Below are 19,293 nucleotides of genomic sequence, written 5' to 3'. Positions count from 1 at the left end.
TATTGGGTACAGTTTTGGTCTCCTTACCTAAGGAAGGATATACTTGCCATAGAGGGAGTGTAACGAAGGTTCACCAGACTGATTCCCGGGATGGGGGGGGGATTGTCCGATGAGGAGAGATTGAGTAGACTAGACCTTTATTCTCTGGAGTTTAGAAGAATGAGAGGTGATCTCATTGAAACATACAAGGCTTGACATGGTAGATGCAGGGAGGATGTTTCATCTGGCTGGGGAGTCTAGAACAAGGGGTCACAGTCTCAGAATAAGGGATCGGCCATTTAGGACTGAGATGAGGAGAAATTTCTTCACTCAGAGGGTGGTGAATCTTTGGAATTCTCTACCCCAGAGGGCTGTGGAGGCTCAGTCGTTGAGTATATTCAAGACAGAGAACGATAGATTTTTGAATATTAAGGGAATCAAGGGATATGGAGATAGTGCAGGAAAGTGGAGTTGAGATAGAAGATCAGCCATGATCGTTATTGAATGGCGGAGCAGGCTCGAAGGGCCAAATGACCGACTCCTGCTCCTATTTCTTATGTTCTTATGTTCTAAACCCTTTCAGAATTTTACAGACCTCTATTAGGTCACCCCTCAGCCTTCTGTTTGCTGGAGAAAAGAGTCCCAACCTGTTCAAGATGTGTACAAATTAATGGGAGGGTGGATTTAAATGTTACACGGGGCCCCGAAGCGCCATGGCAGCTGTGCGGGTTTAGGAGAACAAGTTACTCTACGGCTCATCTCAGACGATTCCAGGGTTCTTGCTTCCACGGCCTTTACTGGGAAATCCATTCCACACGTCCATGAGTCTGACGACACTCAGACATCAATTCATTTCATACACAATGTGCACTGTGGGAGTACCTTCACCACACGGACTGCAGCGGTTCAAGGCGGCGGCTCACCGCCACCTTCTCAAGGGCAACTAGGGATGGGCAATAAATGCTGGCCTTGCCAGTGACGCCCACATCCCATAAGCAAATTTAAAAAAAAATGGCAACTGGGGACAAATAAATCTTCACAGACACGTCAAGAGTGAGTGGGAGAATTGGAGCGTCATGGTGTGCAGTGGGATGGAAAATATCTGCACATTCACTCAGCAGACTGACGCGAACCCACTCGTGACTTGAGTCACTCACGAGCGCATTGTGAGCCTCGCTGACTGCCCTGGGCCTTGTCTCTCCCTCTCGTACTAGCAGAAGTGGTGTTGCATCCTGTGGTTAACTCCCAACCAGACGGAGACATGGGCTCAAGCTCCAGGCCAGTCCGTCACTTCCTGAGAATGAGTGCCATTAGTCGCTCAGCCAGGCCTTTATTTTATGAATGTATAACTTAAAAAAAAAATTAACAAATAGTATTAACTCACTTCGATCTAATGAAATAAAAAGCCTGTTCTCCCCAGGCACCAATACACAGTGTGCTGAATCAACTAGATTCCCTGTCTTCCTCCTCCCCAATCTTACTTCCCTGCTTTCCTATGCTCAGTAAGAAAGTTTGATTGCGGGCTCCCCCCATTCTAACTTTCTGTCTAAATTATTAGAGGCGGTAATAACAACAGAAAACGCTGGAAAAACTCAGCAGGCCAGGCAGCATCCGTGGAGCGAGAAACAGAGTTAACGTTTCAGGTCTGTGACCCTTCGTCAGAACTGGAAAAAGTTAGAGATGGAACAGGTTTTAAGCAGGTTCTTTCCTTTCCCTGCCTCTGCACCTGCTTAAAACCTGAAACGTTAACTCTGTTTCTCTCTCCACGGATACAGCCTGGCCTGCTGAGTGTTTCCAGCATTTTCTGTTGTTATTTCAGATTTCCAGCATCCGCAGTATTTTACTATTGTATTAGAGGCGGTATCAAGTTACAGTATCTTGGGATGGTGGATGAAGATTTCCAGGGAGCCCCCATTGCACGATACAACCATAAGCTCTTCACTGGCTTTATGCAATCCAATCGTCTCACACCCTAACCAGTTGTAACTCTGCATTTAGGCAGATGCTCGGAATAACAGAAACCATGCGACATATTGTAGTGTATGTGCCTTTAAGAGCCCCATGTGTACTGTAATGCCGGTAATGGCCACTCGGGCTATATAAGCCTGTATATTGTGTTGTATCAGTTAGTTCCCCTCCAGACTTTGTTTAGTAAACACCTATGAAACCAACTCCTGTCTTCAGTGTCTCTATCAACACACAGACACAACACATATTATACAGCGAAGGGGACTACAATACGGACCGTAAACCGAGAAAAACCCACAATATAGACCAGAAAAAATATTCACTTAGCCAGGAGTTAACGTGCATAATTATGTTGTTAAGAGGAATCAATATTTTACAGATACTGATGCCCCAGCTGTGTATTTCCAGCATTTTCTCTTTTTACTAGTTGATCTCCCGTTAGATTGCATGTGGGGAGCCAAAGACCAAGAGAAGTGGGGTTCGAGGGCAGAGGGTTAATTGGATTATGATGCGCAGATGTAATTCAGTCACCATTTAAAAGTCATTCCAGTCTTATTTCTAGATAATATTTCACCAAACTCCCTAACTACCCGCTGTCTAGAGCAGTCCAGTGCTCTGTTCTGTTCTGTTCAACCATCAGCTGATCTTTTAAATCCATCACCAAAAATTGCTTTCTTTCCACACCTCTAACATTGCCCACCCTGCCTGTGCCCACCCTGCCTGTGCCCACCCTGCCTGTGCCCACCCTGCCTGTGCCCACCCTGCCTGTGCTCACCCTGCCTGTGCCCACCCTGCCTGTGCCCACCCTGCCTGTGCCTACTCCGGAACCCCTCATCCACGCCCTCATCATCTCGAGGACTGATTTCTCCAATTCTCCTCTTGATGGGTCACCAAACACTCCAGCGAATTCAATACTCTGTGTGGCTTGTCACAAGACCCTGTACCCCCATCACCCCAACATCGTCCAGCTCCCTGTGTCACGTCAAATTGATTGTCGAATCCTCGGGGGTGAAATTCATCCTGGGCGATTGCGCAAAGATGGCGATGGTGAAACGCCACATAGTTTGACACACTGTGTAACACTCCGCCTGATTTTCCTTTCCAATGCCTTCAAAACAGGCTGCTGCTTGGCTATCGCCTGTTTGGTGCAACTGCTCAGAACAAATTTCATCCCCTTTGTCTTTCATCGGCTCATCCCATTCTATTTGGGGAGTCTTGACCTCAGCCCAGACCCTCTGATCGTCTGACCCTGGATTTCTTGTTCTCAGGCCCCTTTGCCCCATCCTCAGAGGCCGATCTTTCAGGCATTACACCCCTAACCTAAATCTCTCCGAGTAGCTGCAAAAGCCTCCTAAAAAGGCCTACCTGTTTGACCGTGCCTTAAGTTCGATCTCACTCCTTCACCAATGCTCTCACTTCTTGTTCAATGTCCTCCTCCCATCTGGGACATTCCATTCAGCTGACTGACCTCAGAACTGAGTCTTTCCCTCTTCTCAGCCCTTCTGCCAATGAAGAGACACCCGGCTTCGCCCCGACTGCTGACCGTAAACGATTCCATCTGTAGCCTCCCTTGAGTTTACATAACGGCAACATCAATAGGTTACGGTCTCGCCCCTCCCTATCTCTGTAACCTCCCCCAGCCCTACAACCCTCCGAGACCTCTGCGCTTGCACATCCCCGATTTTCATCGATCCACCATTGACGGTCGTGCCTTCAACTGCCTAGGCCCTAAGCTCTAGAATTGAAATCTCTCCGCCGCTCTATCTCTCTCTCCTCCTTTAAGATGCTCCTTAAAACCTACCTCTTTGACCAAGCTTTTGGTCACCTGTCCCAATATCTCCTTAAGTGGCTCGGTATCAAATTTTGTTTGATAACGCTCCTGTGAAGAGCCTTGGGATGGTTTACTATGTCAAAAGCGCTATATAAATACAGGTTGTTGTTGTTATGAGGGAGGGAGCGGATTGCAAAGATTAAGGTAGAATCAGAATGAAACAGACGTGGTAAGGTCTGAAACCCTGACCTAGTTACCTTGTTGTGACTGTAAACATAACCATCCGGATTCACCATGATCGCCATGAAGATGTCCATTTTGTTTAGCAGTGATGTGATGGAGGGATCCTTGCCATAGTCAGTAGTGATCTAATGATGCAAAAAGAGGAAGGACAGAATTCAGAATCAGATGCCTGATTGTTTCTCACAACTTTACGCAGTTTGCCCCACTTGCAAAATTATGCTCATTCCTCGTTTCTGCTGCTGTCTACAGGTCCGATCTTACTGCGGGTCACAAGGGAAAAGTATCTACCAGGTACCCATATTTACCAGCAGGAACTGGGGTGAGTTAAACCTTAAGGAATACGACAGAGTGATCTGGTAAAGTTGCGAGTGATATAGGGGGTCATTTAAACCTAACTGACCGGGTGGGAAACCCAAGGGATCTGGTTTTTACCCCCCACCCCCCCGCCCAATATTGCTCTCCACTGACTTCAATGGAGACTAAAATCGGGCAGGGTGTAAAACCAGTGTTGCACCCGATCAGGTCAGTTTCCCCATGGCCGGGTTAGGTTAAAATTGCCCCCATAGCTTCTGAAAAGTCCTCTTACCTTCTTTGCCATCCAGATTGCGACGGCAGGCGCTATCCACTCACGGCCATGGATACCACTGTCGATCCATATGGCGGGACGCTTGTGTCCTGTGCTAAACTGTCCAGATGAGAAAACAACACGTTAAATGCTCTATTCAAGAGAACAATACAGAGTGAGTGCACTCCCAGTACATGTTTGATGGTACATCAGTACTAATGGAGAAGTGGACAATGCTAGGTGTAAGTATGGGGGTACCAGATAGAATAGCTATAGTAAGCTTTTAAAATATCTATCCACACATTAGTACTCATTCTGCAATGGCTCTTTGAGATGTTGGGTGCTACAGAGAATGAATGAGCACTCATGTGTGGAATGTCCGAAATATAATAAACAACTTAAGACATCAAAGTCATGCACAACAAATGGTGGCAACTAACTTTAGCACCAAATAAGCTTATGTGTCAACAGCATACATACAGAACATGATGTACCCATATTTGTCCTATGTAAACAACCTATAAAAGATACAACACACTAGTGCTCCTGGAGACTTTGGGGGAAAAATTGAGTCGAGTCCCTTCTGGGGCGCTAACTTCGCTGGGGCGTTACTTTTAGCGCCCCGGAATAATTAGCACCCCCGCGGCCGAAATTGAGTGGTAGTGCCCCAAAAGGGAAGCGGGGCACTACTGGAAGTGCACTGCCTCCCTCTTGGGACGCTGTGAGAGAATATTGCGGCGCTACGTGCCGCGGTATTGCAGGCCTTCCTCCCCTTCTTAAAGGGGAGGGGCCTTGCGCAGCGCGACCGGGGGCCTAGCTGGGCCACCGGGGATCGGAGTGCCGGCAAAAGAGCCTGGCACTCAAGAGAAGTGCCGGGCTCACGGAGCGCAGTTGGCACTCCGCGGGGGGGTGGGTCAGGAGGCCGGGGACGGCAGTGGAGGCAGGTGCTGGCAGGCGGCCAGCAACAAAAATGGCTGCCCAGCACTGCGCCTTTAAATAGCGCCGTCTCGGCCGCAGGTAGGCCCCCCTGACCCCGTCGGACATAGCGTATGGTGGTAAGTCAGGGGGCGCTACCGAAGATCGCTGCCGGGGCGCGAGTGGGGCACTGTGCACGGCGATGATGTCATCGCCGGCGGCGCAGTGCCGCAGGGCGCTAACGGTTAGCACCACCGCTAACCTCCTGCTGAATTTCGCGGGAGGCGTTGGCAGCGTTGCGCCCGGGCGCTAGTTGCTTTGCACCCTGTTAGTGCCCTCTTAGGGCACTAACGGGAGGCACAAAGCAACGGAACTTTTCCCCCTTTAAATCTAGTCTTGCTGAGGCTAGCGTAAGCAGTCAAGATGACATGCTCGCAATCTCCTGAAGGAGTCCTTGGTACGTGAGTATTAGTACCTATATCTCATATACACGGCATGTAAAGGGTTGTGTTTTATTACCTCATTGACTTAATTTAATAAAGAGTATTATCCAGATGTTTCAATGTTTCCTAGTCCTCAAACTTGTATTAGAGGTAAAGGAGATATGACAATAGCCTGTAACACCTCCACATACGAGCAAGAGGGATATATGGCAATATCCTATGTAAACCCAACAGGATGGGAGTTAGACCAGGGAGCTCTTAACCTGTGCCTATGTATACCATTTTTTCCTCTATTGAGAAACTTATGTGAAAAGACAGAGTTCAAAGTGCAGGACACCACTAATGTTAACAAGAACAAGAGAGGAGCCAAGGCAAATCTGGTGGAATGGGCAGACACGTGGCAGATGAAATTTAACACAGAAAAGTGCAAAATGATACATTTTGGTAGAAAGAATGAGGAGAGGAAATATAAACTAAAGGGTACAATCCTAAAAGGCATGCATGAAAAGAGAGACCTGAGCGTATATGTGCACAAATCATTGAAGGTGGCAGGGCAGGTTGAGAAAGCAGTTAAAAAAGCTTACAGGATTCTGGGCTTCATGAATAGAGGTATAGAGTACAAAAGCGTGGAAATTATGATGAACCTGTATAAAACACTAGTTCAGCCTCAACTGGGGTATTGTCCAATTCTGGGCAAAAGAACCAAAGGCGACATAAGAAAAAACTTTTTTATGCAGCGAGTGGTTAGGATCTGGAATGCACTGCCTGAAAGGGTGGTGGAGGCAGATTCAATTACAGCTTTCAAAAGAGAGTTGGATAAATACCTGAAGGAAAGAAATTTGCAGGCCTACGGAGAAAGGGCGGGGAGTGGGACTCCCTGAAGTGCTCTCGCAGAGAGCCGGCACGGGCGCGATGGGCCAAATGGCCTCCTTCTGTGCTGTAACCATTCTATGATTCTATGATTCAATGAAATCAAGGACTAGTGGTTACGTAACGGTGAGTTTGTGTTTTAAAAAAAGCTTAGACTAGGAGAAAGGGAAGACTGAGGGAGTCGAGGAGCTCCATAGTCTTCCAGTTCTGGGAAAGAATGAGTTAGAGTGGGAGATGGTCCTTGAGGGTCAATTCCATGGCTCTCACACTCCCGGAGGGGAATGGCACTCTTAAAAAGTGTACACATCCGCGCACACCCAACAGATGACTGCTCCCGGGCCTGGCCAAAGTGGCCATTAGCTGGGCCAGGCAGTGGGCGGTCGAGGGGGTCGTCCGGCCCGACTGCCTGCCTCTCTTCCGCGGCCACATTCGTGCCCGGGTGGCCCTGGAAATGGAGCACACGGTGTCCGCCGGCACGCTTGAGGCCTTCCATGACTGGTGGGCGCCGCGGGGACTGGAGTGCTTCATCTCCCCCGGCAACCAAATGTTAATTTAATTTATTAAGTTTTCTTTAATTTTTTAAGTTAAGTTACAGTTTAATTTTTTTTGTGTACCTCAAAAGAGCACACCCAATGTATGGAAATCAGAGGCTGTGTGCCTATGATTTGCCTTTAAGCACCGTTCCCACAACACAGGAGCTTGGGATTGATCCTTTGCTTTCAACACAGAGAGGATGCAGAGAGGAGAAAGAGCACGGAGAATGGCTTATTTGTAAGTTAAGAGGAAGAAGATAGCTCAGAGGGGCACTGCCTAGGGCAACACTGATAAATAGGGAAAGACAAGATTGGCTGCAATGGAGAGAGGTGCAGGGTGCTAGAGGTGAGAGTGTGATTGTTGTTCAGGCCAGTTACTGCTGGTACATCTGCAATGGCACTGGCCAAACTGTTGAGTAACTGCCTATCACAAACAGACTGAATGAGAACATCCCGGCAGACTTTGCTGAGTTTGAGGGACGGAATTTCCTTCGCTTTCTCCCGCCTGAGATTGGGTTGCATAGCAACGGAGAAGGGGGCGAAATTAAGCGACAAGGCCTACCGCTGCAATTCCCACCCTGAGCTAGATTTCCCTTCCCCTCTCAGCATTGAGTACTCCCGGGTCAGCTGCAGCATGGGGTAGATGCAAAGCACAGCTCCCTCTACTCCACCAATGCACATCAACAACACCCCCCCACCCCCCACCAAGCTCAGAAGATAAGCCACCACCCATTGTGTCAAGATGAGATTTTCCAATTCCCACATTCAGTCATCATTACGTCCTGTCAGGGTGTGATTGACGATGTGATGCATTAAGCGGTTTTGTGTCTGAATCTACATGAGAAGGTACAGGGTAGAGCTAACATTTCATGTGATTGAACACCATTTAGTTACTGACTGAGCACCAGCAAACTGTCCTGAAATGGTATAAGGTGACGATGAGACAGTAAATGTCTCCATTTCTTTGACCAACCTTCAGGACATGAATTGCCCGACCTTGGGAACTTATACCGATTCTCATTCTTCTGACTATTTGCGGGTTTTCAGTTGCAAGATTCTTCACCCATTTGTAAATCTGAGGCAAAAGCAACAATAGAGAATGTGTAAATCACACCAATACATCCCTGTATAACATCGTCATCGAGAACCATGCAAAAAGAGATGTGCTTAAGAGGGTATTGTACGTGGTTCTTGTACATTCCCTGGATGGGTTGGTGCATGGATGGAGTGGCTGCCATGATGCAGCATAAGACATATAAACATAGAAACATAGAAGATAGGAGCAGGAGTAGGCCATTCGGCCCCTCGAGCCTGCTCCGCCATTCAATGCGATCATGGCTGATCATCCAAATTCAGTACCCGGTCCCTGCTTTCTCCCCATAACCCTTGATCCCTTTAGCCTTAAGAAATATATCCAACTCCTTCTTGAATATATTTAATGAACTGGCCTCCACCACCTTCTGTGGTAGAGAGTTCCACAGGTTCACCACTCTCTGGGTGAAGAAATTCCTCCTCATTTCTGTCCTAAATGGCCTACCCTTTATCCTTAGACTGTGTCCCCTGGTTCTGGACTCCCCGACCATCGGGAACATCCTTCCTGCATCTAGTCTGTCCAGTCCTGTCAGAATTTTATAAGTTTCAATGAAATCACCTCTCATTCTTCTAAACTCCAGCAAGTACAAGTCCAATCGACCCAATCTCTCCTCATATGTCATTCCTGCCATCCCAGGTATCAGCCTGGTGAATCTTTGCTGAACTCCTTCCATGGCAAGAACATCCTTCCTCAGATAAGGCGACCAAAACTGCACACAATACTCAAGATGTGGTCTCACCAAGGCCCTGTACAACTGCAGCAAGACATCCTTGTTCCTGTACTCAAACCCTCTCGCTACGAAGGCCAACATATCATTTGCCTTCTTAACCGCCTGCTGCACCTGTATGCTTACCTTCAGCGCCTGGTGCACAAGGACACCCAGGTCTCATTGCACTTCCCCTTCTCCCAATCTATTGCCATTTAGATAATCATCTGCCTTCCTGTTTTTGCCACCAAAGTGGATAACCTCACATTTATCCACGTTATACTGCATCTGCCATGCTTCTGCCCAATCACCCAACCTGTCCAAATCATCCTGGAGTTTCTCGACATCCTCCTCACAGCACACATGCCCACCCAGCTTTGTGTCGTCTGCAAATTTGGAGATATTACATCTAGTTCCCTTGTCCAGATCATTAATATATATTGTGAATAGCTGGGGTCCAAGGACCGATCCCTGCGGTACCCCACTAGTCACTGCCTGCCATTCTGAAAAAGACCCGTTTATTCCAACTCTTTGCTTTCTGTCTGCCAACCAGTTCTCTATCCAAGTCAATACCTGTGGTAAACCACTGTTAACCCTGTACATGTCTGTGTGGTAAACCACTGTTAACTCTGTACAAGTCCGGGCATGTCTCCACCCCTGGCTCCACCCCTAAGCCCGGGTATAAAGGTGACTCACCACCCTTCCCCCGGGAGCTCTTAGGATGGATTCACTAGCAGAGGCATGCTCCAGTTCTTAGTCAATAAAAGCCTACTTCATATAAGTCCATCTCGTAGTCTTTGGTGTTGTTGATAGCGCATCAATACCTTGCCCCCAATCCCATGTGCCTTAACTTTACACGCTAATCTCTTATGTGGGACCTTATCGAAAGCCTTCTGAAAGTCCAAATACACCACATCCACTGGTTCTCCCTTATCTATTTTACCATTTACATCCTCAAAAAATTCCAGTAGATTAGTCAAGCACGATTTACCTTTTGTGAATCCATATTGACTTTGTCCGATCCTGTCACTGTTTTCCAAGTTTTTCATTGCCCCATAATTGAGGGTGGGTACTTCTTTCCCAGCCCTCAGATGAGGCATTCCCCAACACTTCCCTGCGAGCTGGCTTCATTGTGAAATATGGAGACCCAGAGTGCAAACTCCCTGCGTTTACTTTCTTGTGACCTGAACCGGATGGCAGATTCACAGACCCACACAATCATGGGCCTCGGCTGCTGTCCGTCCTTTCAGGTCCCGCGGTTTGCACTTAGGGGTGCAGCTGATGGTGGAAAAATGTGTGCTTGCAGTCAGCTGCAGTCCTCTAAGCCAAAGAGCATCTCTAAAGGCTAAAATCAACCATCCTGTGATCTCAGCAGGAGCACTGAGATTGAAAAGAGAGCGAGTCAGAGACAGAGACATCGTCACCCTGATTCTCCCACCCGTGGCCCCTTCTAACGAGACACCCGTTGGAATGTGAGATCGCTGAATTCACCCTATAGATCCAAGTACAGGACCCACTTGTAGCAGTTTCCTACGCTGTGCCACAAACTCCGTTCCCCAGCCACTGACTCCATCCCTCTCCCTGGCCACTGTTCAGACTGTTCGCAACCTCCGCGTCTGATTTGATCCCAAGCTGAGATTCTGACCCCATATTCTCTGCATCACCAAGACCACCTACTTCCACCCACATAACATCGCCCATCTCCGCCCCTGCCTCAGCCCATCTGCTGCTATAACCCTCATTCATGCCTTTGTAATCTACAGACTCAAATATTCCAATGTTCTCCTGGTAGACCTCCCACCTAGCACCCTCCGCAACATTGAGCTCATCCAAAACTCTGCTGCCCATGTCCTAACATGCACCAATTCCTGCTCACCCATCACCCCTGTGCTCGCTGACCTACATTGGCTCCCAGTTCGACAATGTCTTGATTTTAAAATTCTCAGCCTTGTATTCAAATCCCTCGATGGCCTCGCCCCCTCCCTATCTCCGTAACCTCCTCCTGCCCCACACCCTCCGAGATCTCTGAGCTCCTCCAATTCGGCCCTCTTGCACCTCCCCGATTTCCCTAAGCTCTGGAATTTCCTCCATAAACCTCTCTGCCTCTCTACCTCTCTCTCCTCCTTTAAGGCGCTCCTTAAAATCTACCTCTATGACCCAAGCTTTTGGTCACCTGTCCTAATATCTCTTTATGTGGCTCGGTGTCAAATTTTGTTTGATAACACACCTGTGAAGCGCCTTGGGATGTTTTACTACGTTAAAGACGCTATATAAATACAAGTTGTTGTTGTTGAACCAGATAGCTACAGGATGATACAATTATCAGGATAGGCCTAGCAACATGATACAGACCCCTGAGGGTATCACACCTCCCAATTGACACCAGGCATGCCTACACTGCAGGCTATAGAGTATCTCACCTCTTTCAGTGTGTGGTAGGCCTTATAATTAAAGCTGTAGGTGCCGTTTTGTCTCAGCTCAGAAACCAACATGCTGATGTGCTCTTCATCCACCAAAGACTGAAAAACAAGATTAGACAGGAATTCAGTTCCAAAAAACACCAAGCTGGAGAAATGTCTGGCCAATAATGATATTCAAATTTGTAGAGCACCACCTCAAATCACTTTACACAATGAATTACTTATTGAAGCCCAGTGACTATTGTTACGTAGGCAAACACGGCATCCATTCTGTGCCAGCCACAACCCACCAAAGGGCTATCGATGAGGTGGATGAAGGATGGTTGTATTGGTTGAGGGAGGAATGTTGGCCAGAGGACCGGGAGAACTCCCTGATCTTCTAATGTCATGAGATCATGATTGGGTTGCCAACTCTGGTAGGATTCATTCCTGGAGGTTCCATCACTTGACTGCCTGCCTCCAATTGCCCCCACTCAGTCAAACAGCCTTTTTTCCTCCCATCGCCAATATTTTTTATCACTGATAAACTAAAAGCGTTCAAAGAAAACAAAGAAATCGCACCATTTTTTTTAATGCCCCTATGATTTTTCTCCCTGGGGTGCTCGCAACAGTGTCCAAGAGATTAATCATTTATTCATGGAAACTCCAGGACAATCCTGGAGGGTTGGCAACTCTACATCCTGAACATCCACTCCAACCTATGGAACAGGGAGACAGGGCTTCATCTGAAGGACATCATTTTCAACAATGCAGCGCTCCCCAGTACAACACCTAAGTCCCAGCTTAGATTACGCGCTAGACTAGAGCACAAACCTTCAACACTCTGACCCAGAGGTGTGAGTGTTAACAACTGAGCCAAGCTCTAATGGCTAGGAAAAGTGTGATAAATTCAGAAAGTGGAACAAGGAACTCAAAGAGGCTCGATGTTAGAATTAACACAAGTACTTTATTAACAACTGGGAAACGCAAAACCCCTGACCTTAGCAGCAGCATTGGCTACAGCACCACCCGGTGGACAACCCCAACCATAACAACCCAGATCACTATATCCCTCCCCCCTTAAGATTTCAGTATGAATTTCTTAACAAACAACCATTCCTAAGGGTCACATAAGAAGTCTCCATTCACCATGTTCCATACTTGACGAATCTAACAGGTCAGTATCAAGCTCTCTGGTGGCTTGCGAGTCCTTTGTGAACGCCTAACAGTAAAGTCCCTGCTTGTTTGTGGTGAAGCCACCAGCTGCTCCTGAGCAGTGCTCGGAGTATCTGACTCTGCAACAATGGTTCCCTCTTGACGAATGGGTTCCTGTGGAATTGTCTCTGTCCCTGGTGGTGTCACCACAGATGCACTTGAATAACTGGGGGCCAACCTGTCCTCAGCCATTGCATCTGGAACCTTCATTTCAATTTCCCCTTGTCTGGTAAGTATCTGATCTACATGTCTGCATACTACCCTACCATCTCCCAACATGACCTTGTATGATACTGGACCGGTCATTGAGTCTATGAAACCAGGAATGCACTTTGGTCCATAACTGAAATTTCTGGTAAGGACCGCATCTCCTTCTCTAAAACTTCGGCTCTTTGTTCTTTTGTCATGGTTCCCTTTTTGTTTGTTTTGTCTGTTTTCCATTTTCCTTTTTAGGTCTGGGTGGACAAGGTCAAGAGTGGAGCGTAGTCTACGAACTAATAACATCTCCGCAGGAGAGAGTCCTGTGCTGGATTGAGGTGTTATTCTGTAGCTGAACAGAACCCGTGACACTTTGGCTGCTAAACTCCCTTCTGCACTTTTTTCATCATCTCTTTAAATGTTTGTATGGCTCTCTCCGCAAGTCCATTTGAGGACGGATGATATGGAGCCGAGGTCACCTGCACTATGCCATTTTTCCTCAAGAACTCTTTTGTCTCTGTACTCACAAAACAAGTGGCACTGTCACTCACCACGATCTCCGGTAGCCCTTGATTACTGAAGCTCCGACGCAGGCAGTCTATAGTAGTAGTGGCGGAAGCAGAATTTACAGGATAAACATCCATCCATTTGGAATGTGCATCAATGATTCTGAGGAACACCTTCCCCATGAATGGACCCGCATAATCTAAGTGCAATCTCCTCCATGGTTTATCCGGCCACTCCCAGGGGTGGAGAGGAGCCGCTGCTGGTGCCTTCCGGTGTTCCTGACAAGTGCTGCATGTCTTGACTAGATTTTCTATCTCCTCATCTAGCTTTGGCCACCACAAGTAACTCCTAGCCAAGGCTTTCATACGCGAGACCCCAGGATGACACTGATGTAGTTGCTCTAGGATAGACTGTCGTGCTGGCTGTGGAATAATCACTCGTGCTCCCCACAACATGCAACCATCCTGCACACTCAGCTCTGTTTTCCTGACACTGTAGGGTGTGAAGTCAGCCCCTTCCGGATGCTGTGGCCATCCCCTCACCAAATATTCTCGAACTCTAGACAGTACTGGATCTTTACCTGTCCATGTTCTTACTTGCTCTGCAGTCACAAGTGCCGTGTCAGTGTCCTCCAACATCAACACTCTGTCCTCTGGAGCTGCACGGATAGGTGTGCCTGGCAGTGGAAGACGGCTCAAGGCATCTGCGTTCCCATGGTACTTGCCCGCCTTATAGACGATGACATACTCATATGCCCTCAACGTCACGGCCCACCTCTAGATCCGGGGTGACACCATCTGTGGAACTGCTTTCATTTCATTGAAAAGAGAGAGAAGAGGTTTATGATCGGTGCATATGGTGAACTTCCTGCCATATATGTACTTGTGGAACCTCTGTAACCCAAACATTACTGCTAACCCCTCTGTCTAACTGGGAATAGTTTTTTTCCGCTGGTGTTAGAGTTCGGGACATAAACCCTATTGGTCTTTCAGTTCCATCTTCCATGCAGTGTGAAAGAACTGCTCCCACCCCGTAAGGTGAAGCGTCACAAGAGAGAATTATGTCTTTCTCTACATTGTAATGAACCAGCACATCCGACGACAGCATTAGTTTCTTGGACTGTTCAAATGAAACACCCTGCTCCTCTCCCCACTGCCACTGTGTCTCCTTGCGCAGTAGTTTGTGAAGAGGTGCTAACACTGTTGACAAGTTTGGTAAAAACCTGTTATAATAGTTCAGCAGTCCCAGGTAAGCTTTTAACTCAGCCACATTTGTAGGAGCAGGGGCATCCTGCAGTGCTTGTACCTTCTCCTTGAGTGGATGGAGCCCGGTGGCGTCCACTCTGTGTCCCAGGAACACTGCCTCATTCCCCAGGAAAGTGCACTTACTCCTCTTGAGCCGCAACCCTGCCCTCTCCAATCTCTGTAGTACCTCTCTCAGAGTGCTCAGATGCTCCTGGTCGGTTCTTCCCGTCACCAGAATGTCATCCAGATAGATGGAAACATGTGGAATCCCTTGCAGTACACCTTCGATTGTCCTCTGGAAGATAGCTGGACTAGATGAGACACCAAACGGTAAGCGGTTATAAGTAAACAAGCCCTTGTGTGTATTTATGGTGACATACTTCTTTGATTCGTCATCCAGTGTAATCTGCAAGTAGGCATGACTCATATCCAACTTTGTGAATTTCTTTCCTCCAGTCAGGTTTGCAAAGAGATCCTCTGTTTTGGGAATAGGATACTGCTCTAGTTTGGACACCCGATTGACAGTCAATTTATAGTCTCCACAGAGTCTTACCGAATTGTCCGGTTTTAAAACAGGTACTATGGGAGCTGCCCATTCCAAACATTTCACTGGCTCCAGTATGTTCTCTCTCAATAGGCGGTCAAGCTCAGCCTCTACCTTTGGCTTCATGGCATAAAGCACAGGTCGTTGTTTAAAAAACCTTGGCGGCGCCTCCTTGTCTACATAAATCTTAGCTGGGGGGTCATTAAATGTGCCAAGTTCCTCCTTGAACACATTCTCATGTTCACGCAACACTTCTTGCAAAGTCAACTGTTTGCCCGCATCTATTTGATGTACTGCTCCCCAGTCTAATTTAAGTTCTTTTATCCAGCCCCGACCTAACAGGTTTGGTCTGGTACCCGATACTATAACTACAGGTAGCTGTTCCACTGTGTCCCTGTGTTGCACAGTTACCTTAGCTGAACCTAATGTCGCTACTCATTCACCTGTATATGTTTTAAGATGCAGGGAGCAAGGCTTTAACTCTGCCTTGTTCATTATGGTCACGCCGCACCCTGTATCCACTTCAAAGTTCACCTTAGAGTCACTGGCCTAGAAATTCAGTAGCGTTCGCCAGCCGTTAACGCCTTAAGAGGGGTAGATTTCCAGCGCTCGGCACTTAGCGCCCGGGCGCAGTCCGAACTGCGCCTACGCCCAACTTCAGTTGACATTTAGCGCCGGCGCAAAGTGTTTGCGCCCACTCAGCTGCGCGCGCAGCTTATGGCGTCATTTCGTCGTGCAACGCTGTTTGTGCGCCCCAAACCGGAAATTCAGTGGCGCCCGCCCAATGTGGGCGTGGCGCTGTTAAGAACTGTGAACTGGAACGCAGCAGAGGCCCTGCGGGCCTCGGGGAGCGCTAATTAAAGGGCACTTAGACTGAACTATAAAGGCCAGCCATTTTGCTGCCATGACTTTAGTGCTTTGGATTTCTGGACAGAGACCAAGGAACAGACCTTACTGATTTGGGACAACATAGGAGAGGTATTTTTGGCTTCTGGCCAGAGCTTGGAAATTAGACTCATTGTGATTTCACTGTTTGCAAGTTTATTATGGGGGCTGCATGGGGTTCCAACCCTCAGTTCCAGCATTATGTGCGAAGGGCTCGCAGACGCTGTGTGAGAGGGCCAGCCATGCCTAGACGCAGAGGGGCCATCAGGCGTCGGCAACGTAGGCCTTACCCACTCAGGGAATACCGGCAGCAGGTGTCCTATCTCACCATGACTGCCGCGCATTGTGTTAAGAGGCTGTGCTTCAGAAGGGAGGTGGTTGCAGAGATCTGCCAGCTGCTTCACAGAGATCTGCGTCCACAGCTGATGTGCAGGACGTCTCTGTCGGTGGAAGTGAAGGTCACGGTGGCTCTGAACTTTTATGCAAGCGGCTCCTTCCAAGCCGCTGCTGGGGACATAGCGAACATCTCCCAGTTCGCCGTGCATCGCTGCATCCGGCAGGTCACCGATGCCCTTTTCGCAAGGAGACACCAATTCATCTCCTTCCCCATGACCCTAGAGAGGCAGGAGCAGCGTGCAGTCGGATTTGCCAGGATCGCCGACTTCCCCATGGTGCAGGGCGCCATTGACTGCACGCATGTGGCTATGCGGGCACCTATCGACAATGCCGAGGATTACCGCAACCGGAAGGGCTACCATTCCCTCAATGTACAGCTGGTGTGTGACCACAGGCAGCGCATCCTAGCTGTCAATGCCCGCTTTCCAGGAAGCAGCCACGATGCATTTATCCTGCGCCAGACTACTGTGGCTGACATGTTCCAGGCACAGCCTCCACCAAGGGGATGGCTTATTGGGGACAAGGGCTACCCTTTGTGTACATGGCTCATGACCCCGCTCCGCACGCCCAGGACCCCTGCGGAGGAGGCATACAACGAAAGCCATCAAGCCACAAGGAACATCATAGAGCAAACGATTGGCGTCCTCAAGCAACGGTTCCGCTGCCTGGATCGTTCCGGCGGATCTCTACAGTATTCGCCGGATAGAGTCTCCCAGTTCGTCGTCGTTTGCTGCATGCTGCACAACCTGGCTATCCGCAGGACTCAGGCACTGCCACCTCGCGTTGGACCACCATCTCAGGAGGACGAGCAGGAGGACCATGAGGAGGAGGAGGAGGAGGAGGAGTACCAGCCCAGGAGGGAGCCACAAGGTCCAAGGGCCGTCCGCCGGCGGCTTATTGAACGACACTTCTAGGTCCCCTGTCAGGGAATGGCTTGTGGCAATGAACGCACCTGAATGCAGCCGCTCCGTAAGCCCTCAGCCGGTTAACGCAACAACCACTTGAAACATGACACCTGGACAAGCTGAATAAATAAAAAGCTTTATTTAACAAACTCAGGGCCCTTCCCACATGAAACAGAAAAACAGACAAGACCCCCAAAAAACAGTCAAAAACATATCTCACTCCCACAACCTGGGGAGGAATAACAAAAATTGTCCTTCCAATTGGCCTTCATCCTCGGCCTTACCAAAATAAGCCCCCCCCCTCCAGAACACAAACACCCCCATATAAAAAAACATTTGCCTTCATCTTCGGCCTTACCAAAATAAGCCCCCCCCCTCCAGAACACAAACACCCCCATATAAAAAAAACAGTTGGCAACACACTCTACTTGGTGTGCCGAGAGGGCGAGTCCTTGTGCAGGCTTCTCCGGCCCCTGCCCGACCTGTTGCTCCGCCTCAACCTGGGCCCTGTGGGTGTTGCAAGGCTGGGGGAAGGCTCCTGAGGGGCACAATGCGTGACGGCAGATGCCCTTGGGGGTCGGCCTAGACGAGGTCCGGCCCTGGAGGGGCCGGCTGCTGACTGCTGCAGCTGTGGCTGGCCAGCATCAGTCTCTCCAGCAGCTCGTCGCACCTTGGCTGGGGGAGTGGCAGTGGCAGCTGCAGCAATGGGGGCAAGCTGGCTGATGCCAGGCGCTCGCTGGTCGCCAGAGACACTGGCACTCGGCCGGCCTGGCACTGCAGCAAGTGCAGCAATCTGGTGAAGGCCAGACCGCTGTGCTGCAGCAGGGCGGTGGGTGCCCTGGCGATGCTTCCGTGACACAGCGAGTGTGGCAGAAGTGAGTGCGCGAACTGCCCTGGTCTTTGCCCGCATCAGATCAGCCAGTGTCTGGACGGCACCACTCATGAACTCGCGACTCGCGTCCTGTGCTGCCGCGAGTTGCTCGATACCCCTGGCCTGTGCTGCCGCGAGTTGCTCGACACCCCTGGCCTGTGAGTCCCTGAAATTGGCCACACTATGAGCCAGGGACTCAATGGCCTGAGGCAACTGTCCCACAACCCCCATGAACTCGCTGTGGCGCCGCTCCGAGGCCGCGGACATTTCATCAAGGAGGCGCACCTCCTGGGCGAGGACCGTCTCCGGACTGGAGGGCGGACTCTCCCTCTGGGGAGAAGGCCGCCGAGCTGCCCGACCCTTCCCGCGTGCCTGGACGCCACTGGGCCCAGCAACTGCCCTCCCCTGCAACACTTCCCCCCTCTGGGGAGAAGGCAGCCGTGCTGCCCGACCCTTCCCGCGTGCCTGGACGCCACTGGGCCCAGGAGCTACACCCCCCTGCAACACTTCCCCCTGGCTCTCCTCCAGGCAAGACGTGTCCCCTCCATTGCCATCCCCTGGCGCGGATGAGGGTTCCCCTGATGTGCCGCCTTCCTCTTGGTCCTCGTCGTCCTCCTCTTCCGAGGGACTGGCACTCTCAGCTTCAGGGACCTCCTCCTCACCAGCTGAAAGCAGGAAGGCACAAGAGTAGCTTTAGAGTGAGGACAGGGCGTCAGCGAGGGAGGCATGAGTAGTGCCATTATGCGTATTGGTGGGACAGTGGCAAAGGATGTAGATCTGAAGCGCAAGGGGAACCAGAGAGGTCCAAACGGTCATGTCCTTACCATTGGGTCCCAGCACAGGGTCGGCATCTCCAATAGCAACGGGGCCAGTCACCCGGCCACGCACGAGTCGAGCCATGCTCTCCTCCAGCTGACTGAGCTGCTGGAACTGGGGACGGCCTCCCCCGGTGACAGTCTGGCTCTTCAAATTCCGCGCCAGCTTGGCCTGCAAGAGAAAGGACGGCCTCTAAGTACAGTGTGGTGCCCTGTTGTTGTGTGCAC

General features: G+C 49.7%; 1 protein-coding gene across 1 annotated transcript in view; it reads right to left on the bottom strand.

Annotated features, from left to right (window-relative positions):
* Positions 1-19,293, bottom strand: part of LOC147105850 (carboxypeptidase A1-like) — a 39,597-nt gene that overhangs the window by 3,315 nt on the left and 16,989 nt on the right. Inside the window, exons 5-8 of the mRNA XM_086010865.1 lie at positions 11,507-11,605; positions 8,261-8,362; positions 4,548-4,646; positions 3,976-4,086 (exon numbers count right to left, since the gene is read on the bottom strand). Coding sequence (XP_085866991.1) covers positions 3,976-4,086; positions 4,548-4,646; positions 8,261-8,362; positions 11,507-11,605 — 411 coding nt within the window. The remainder of the gene's footprint in view (positions 1-3,975; positions 4,087-4,547; positions 4,647-8,260; positions 8,363-11,506; positions 11,606-19,293) is intronic.

Source organism: Somniosus microcephalus, chromosome 17, assembly GCF_052327205.1.
Source record: "Somniosus microcephalus isolate GS21.2 chromosome 17, FLI_Smic_1.0, whole genome shotgun sequence".
Classification (NCBI taxonomy): Eukaryota; Metazoa; Chordata; class Chondrichthyes; order Squaliformes; family Somniosidae; genus Somniosus; species Somniosus microcephalus.
Note: the sequence above shows the minus strand (reverse complement) of the source record. Positions and strands in the feature narration are given on the sequence as shown.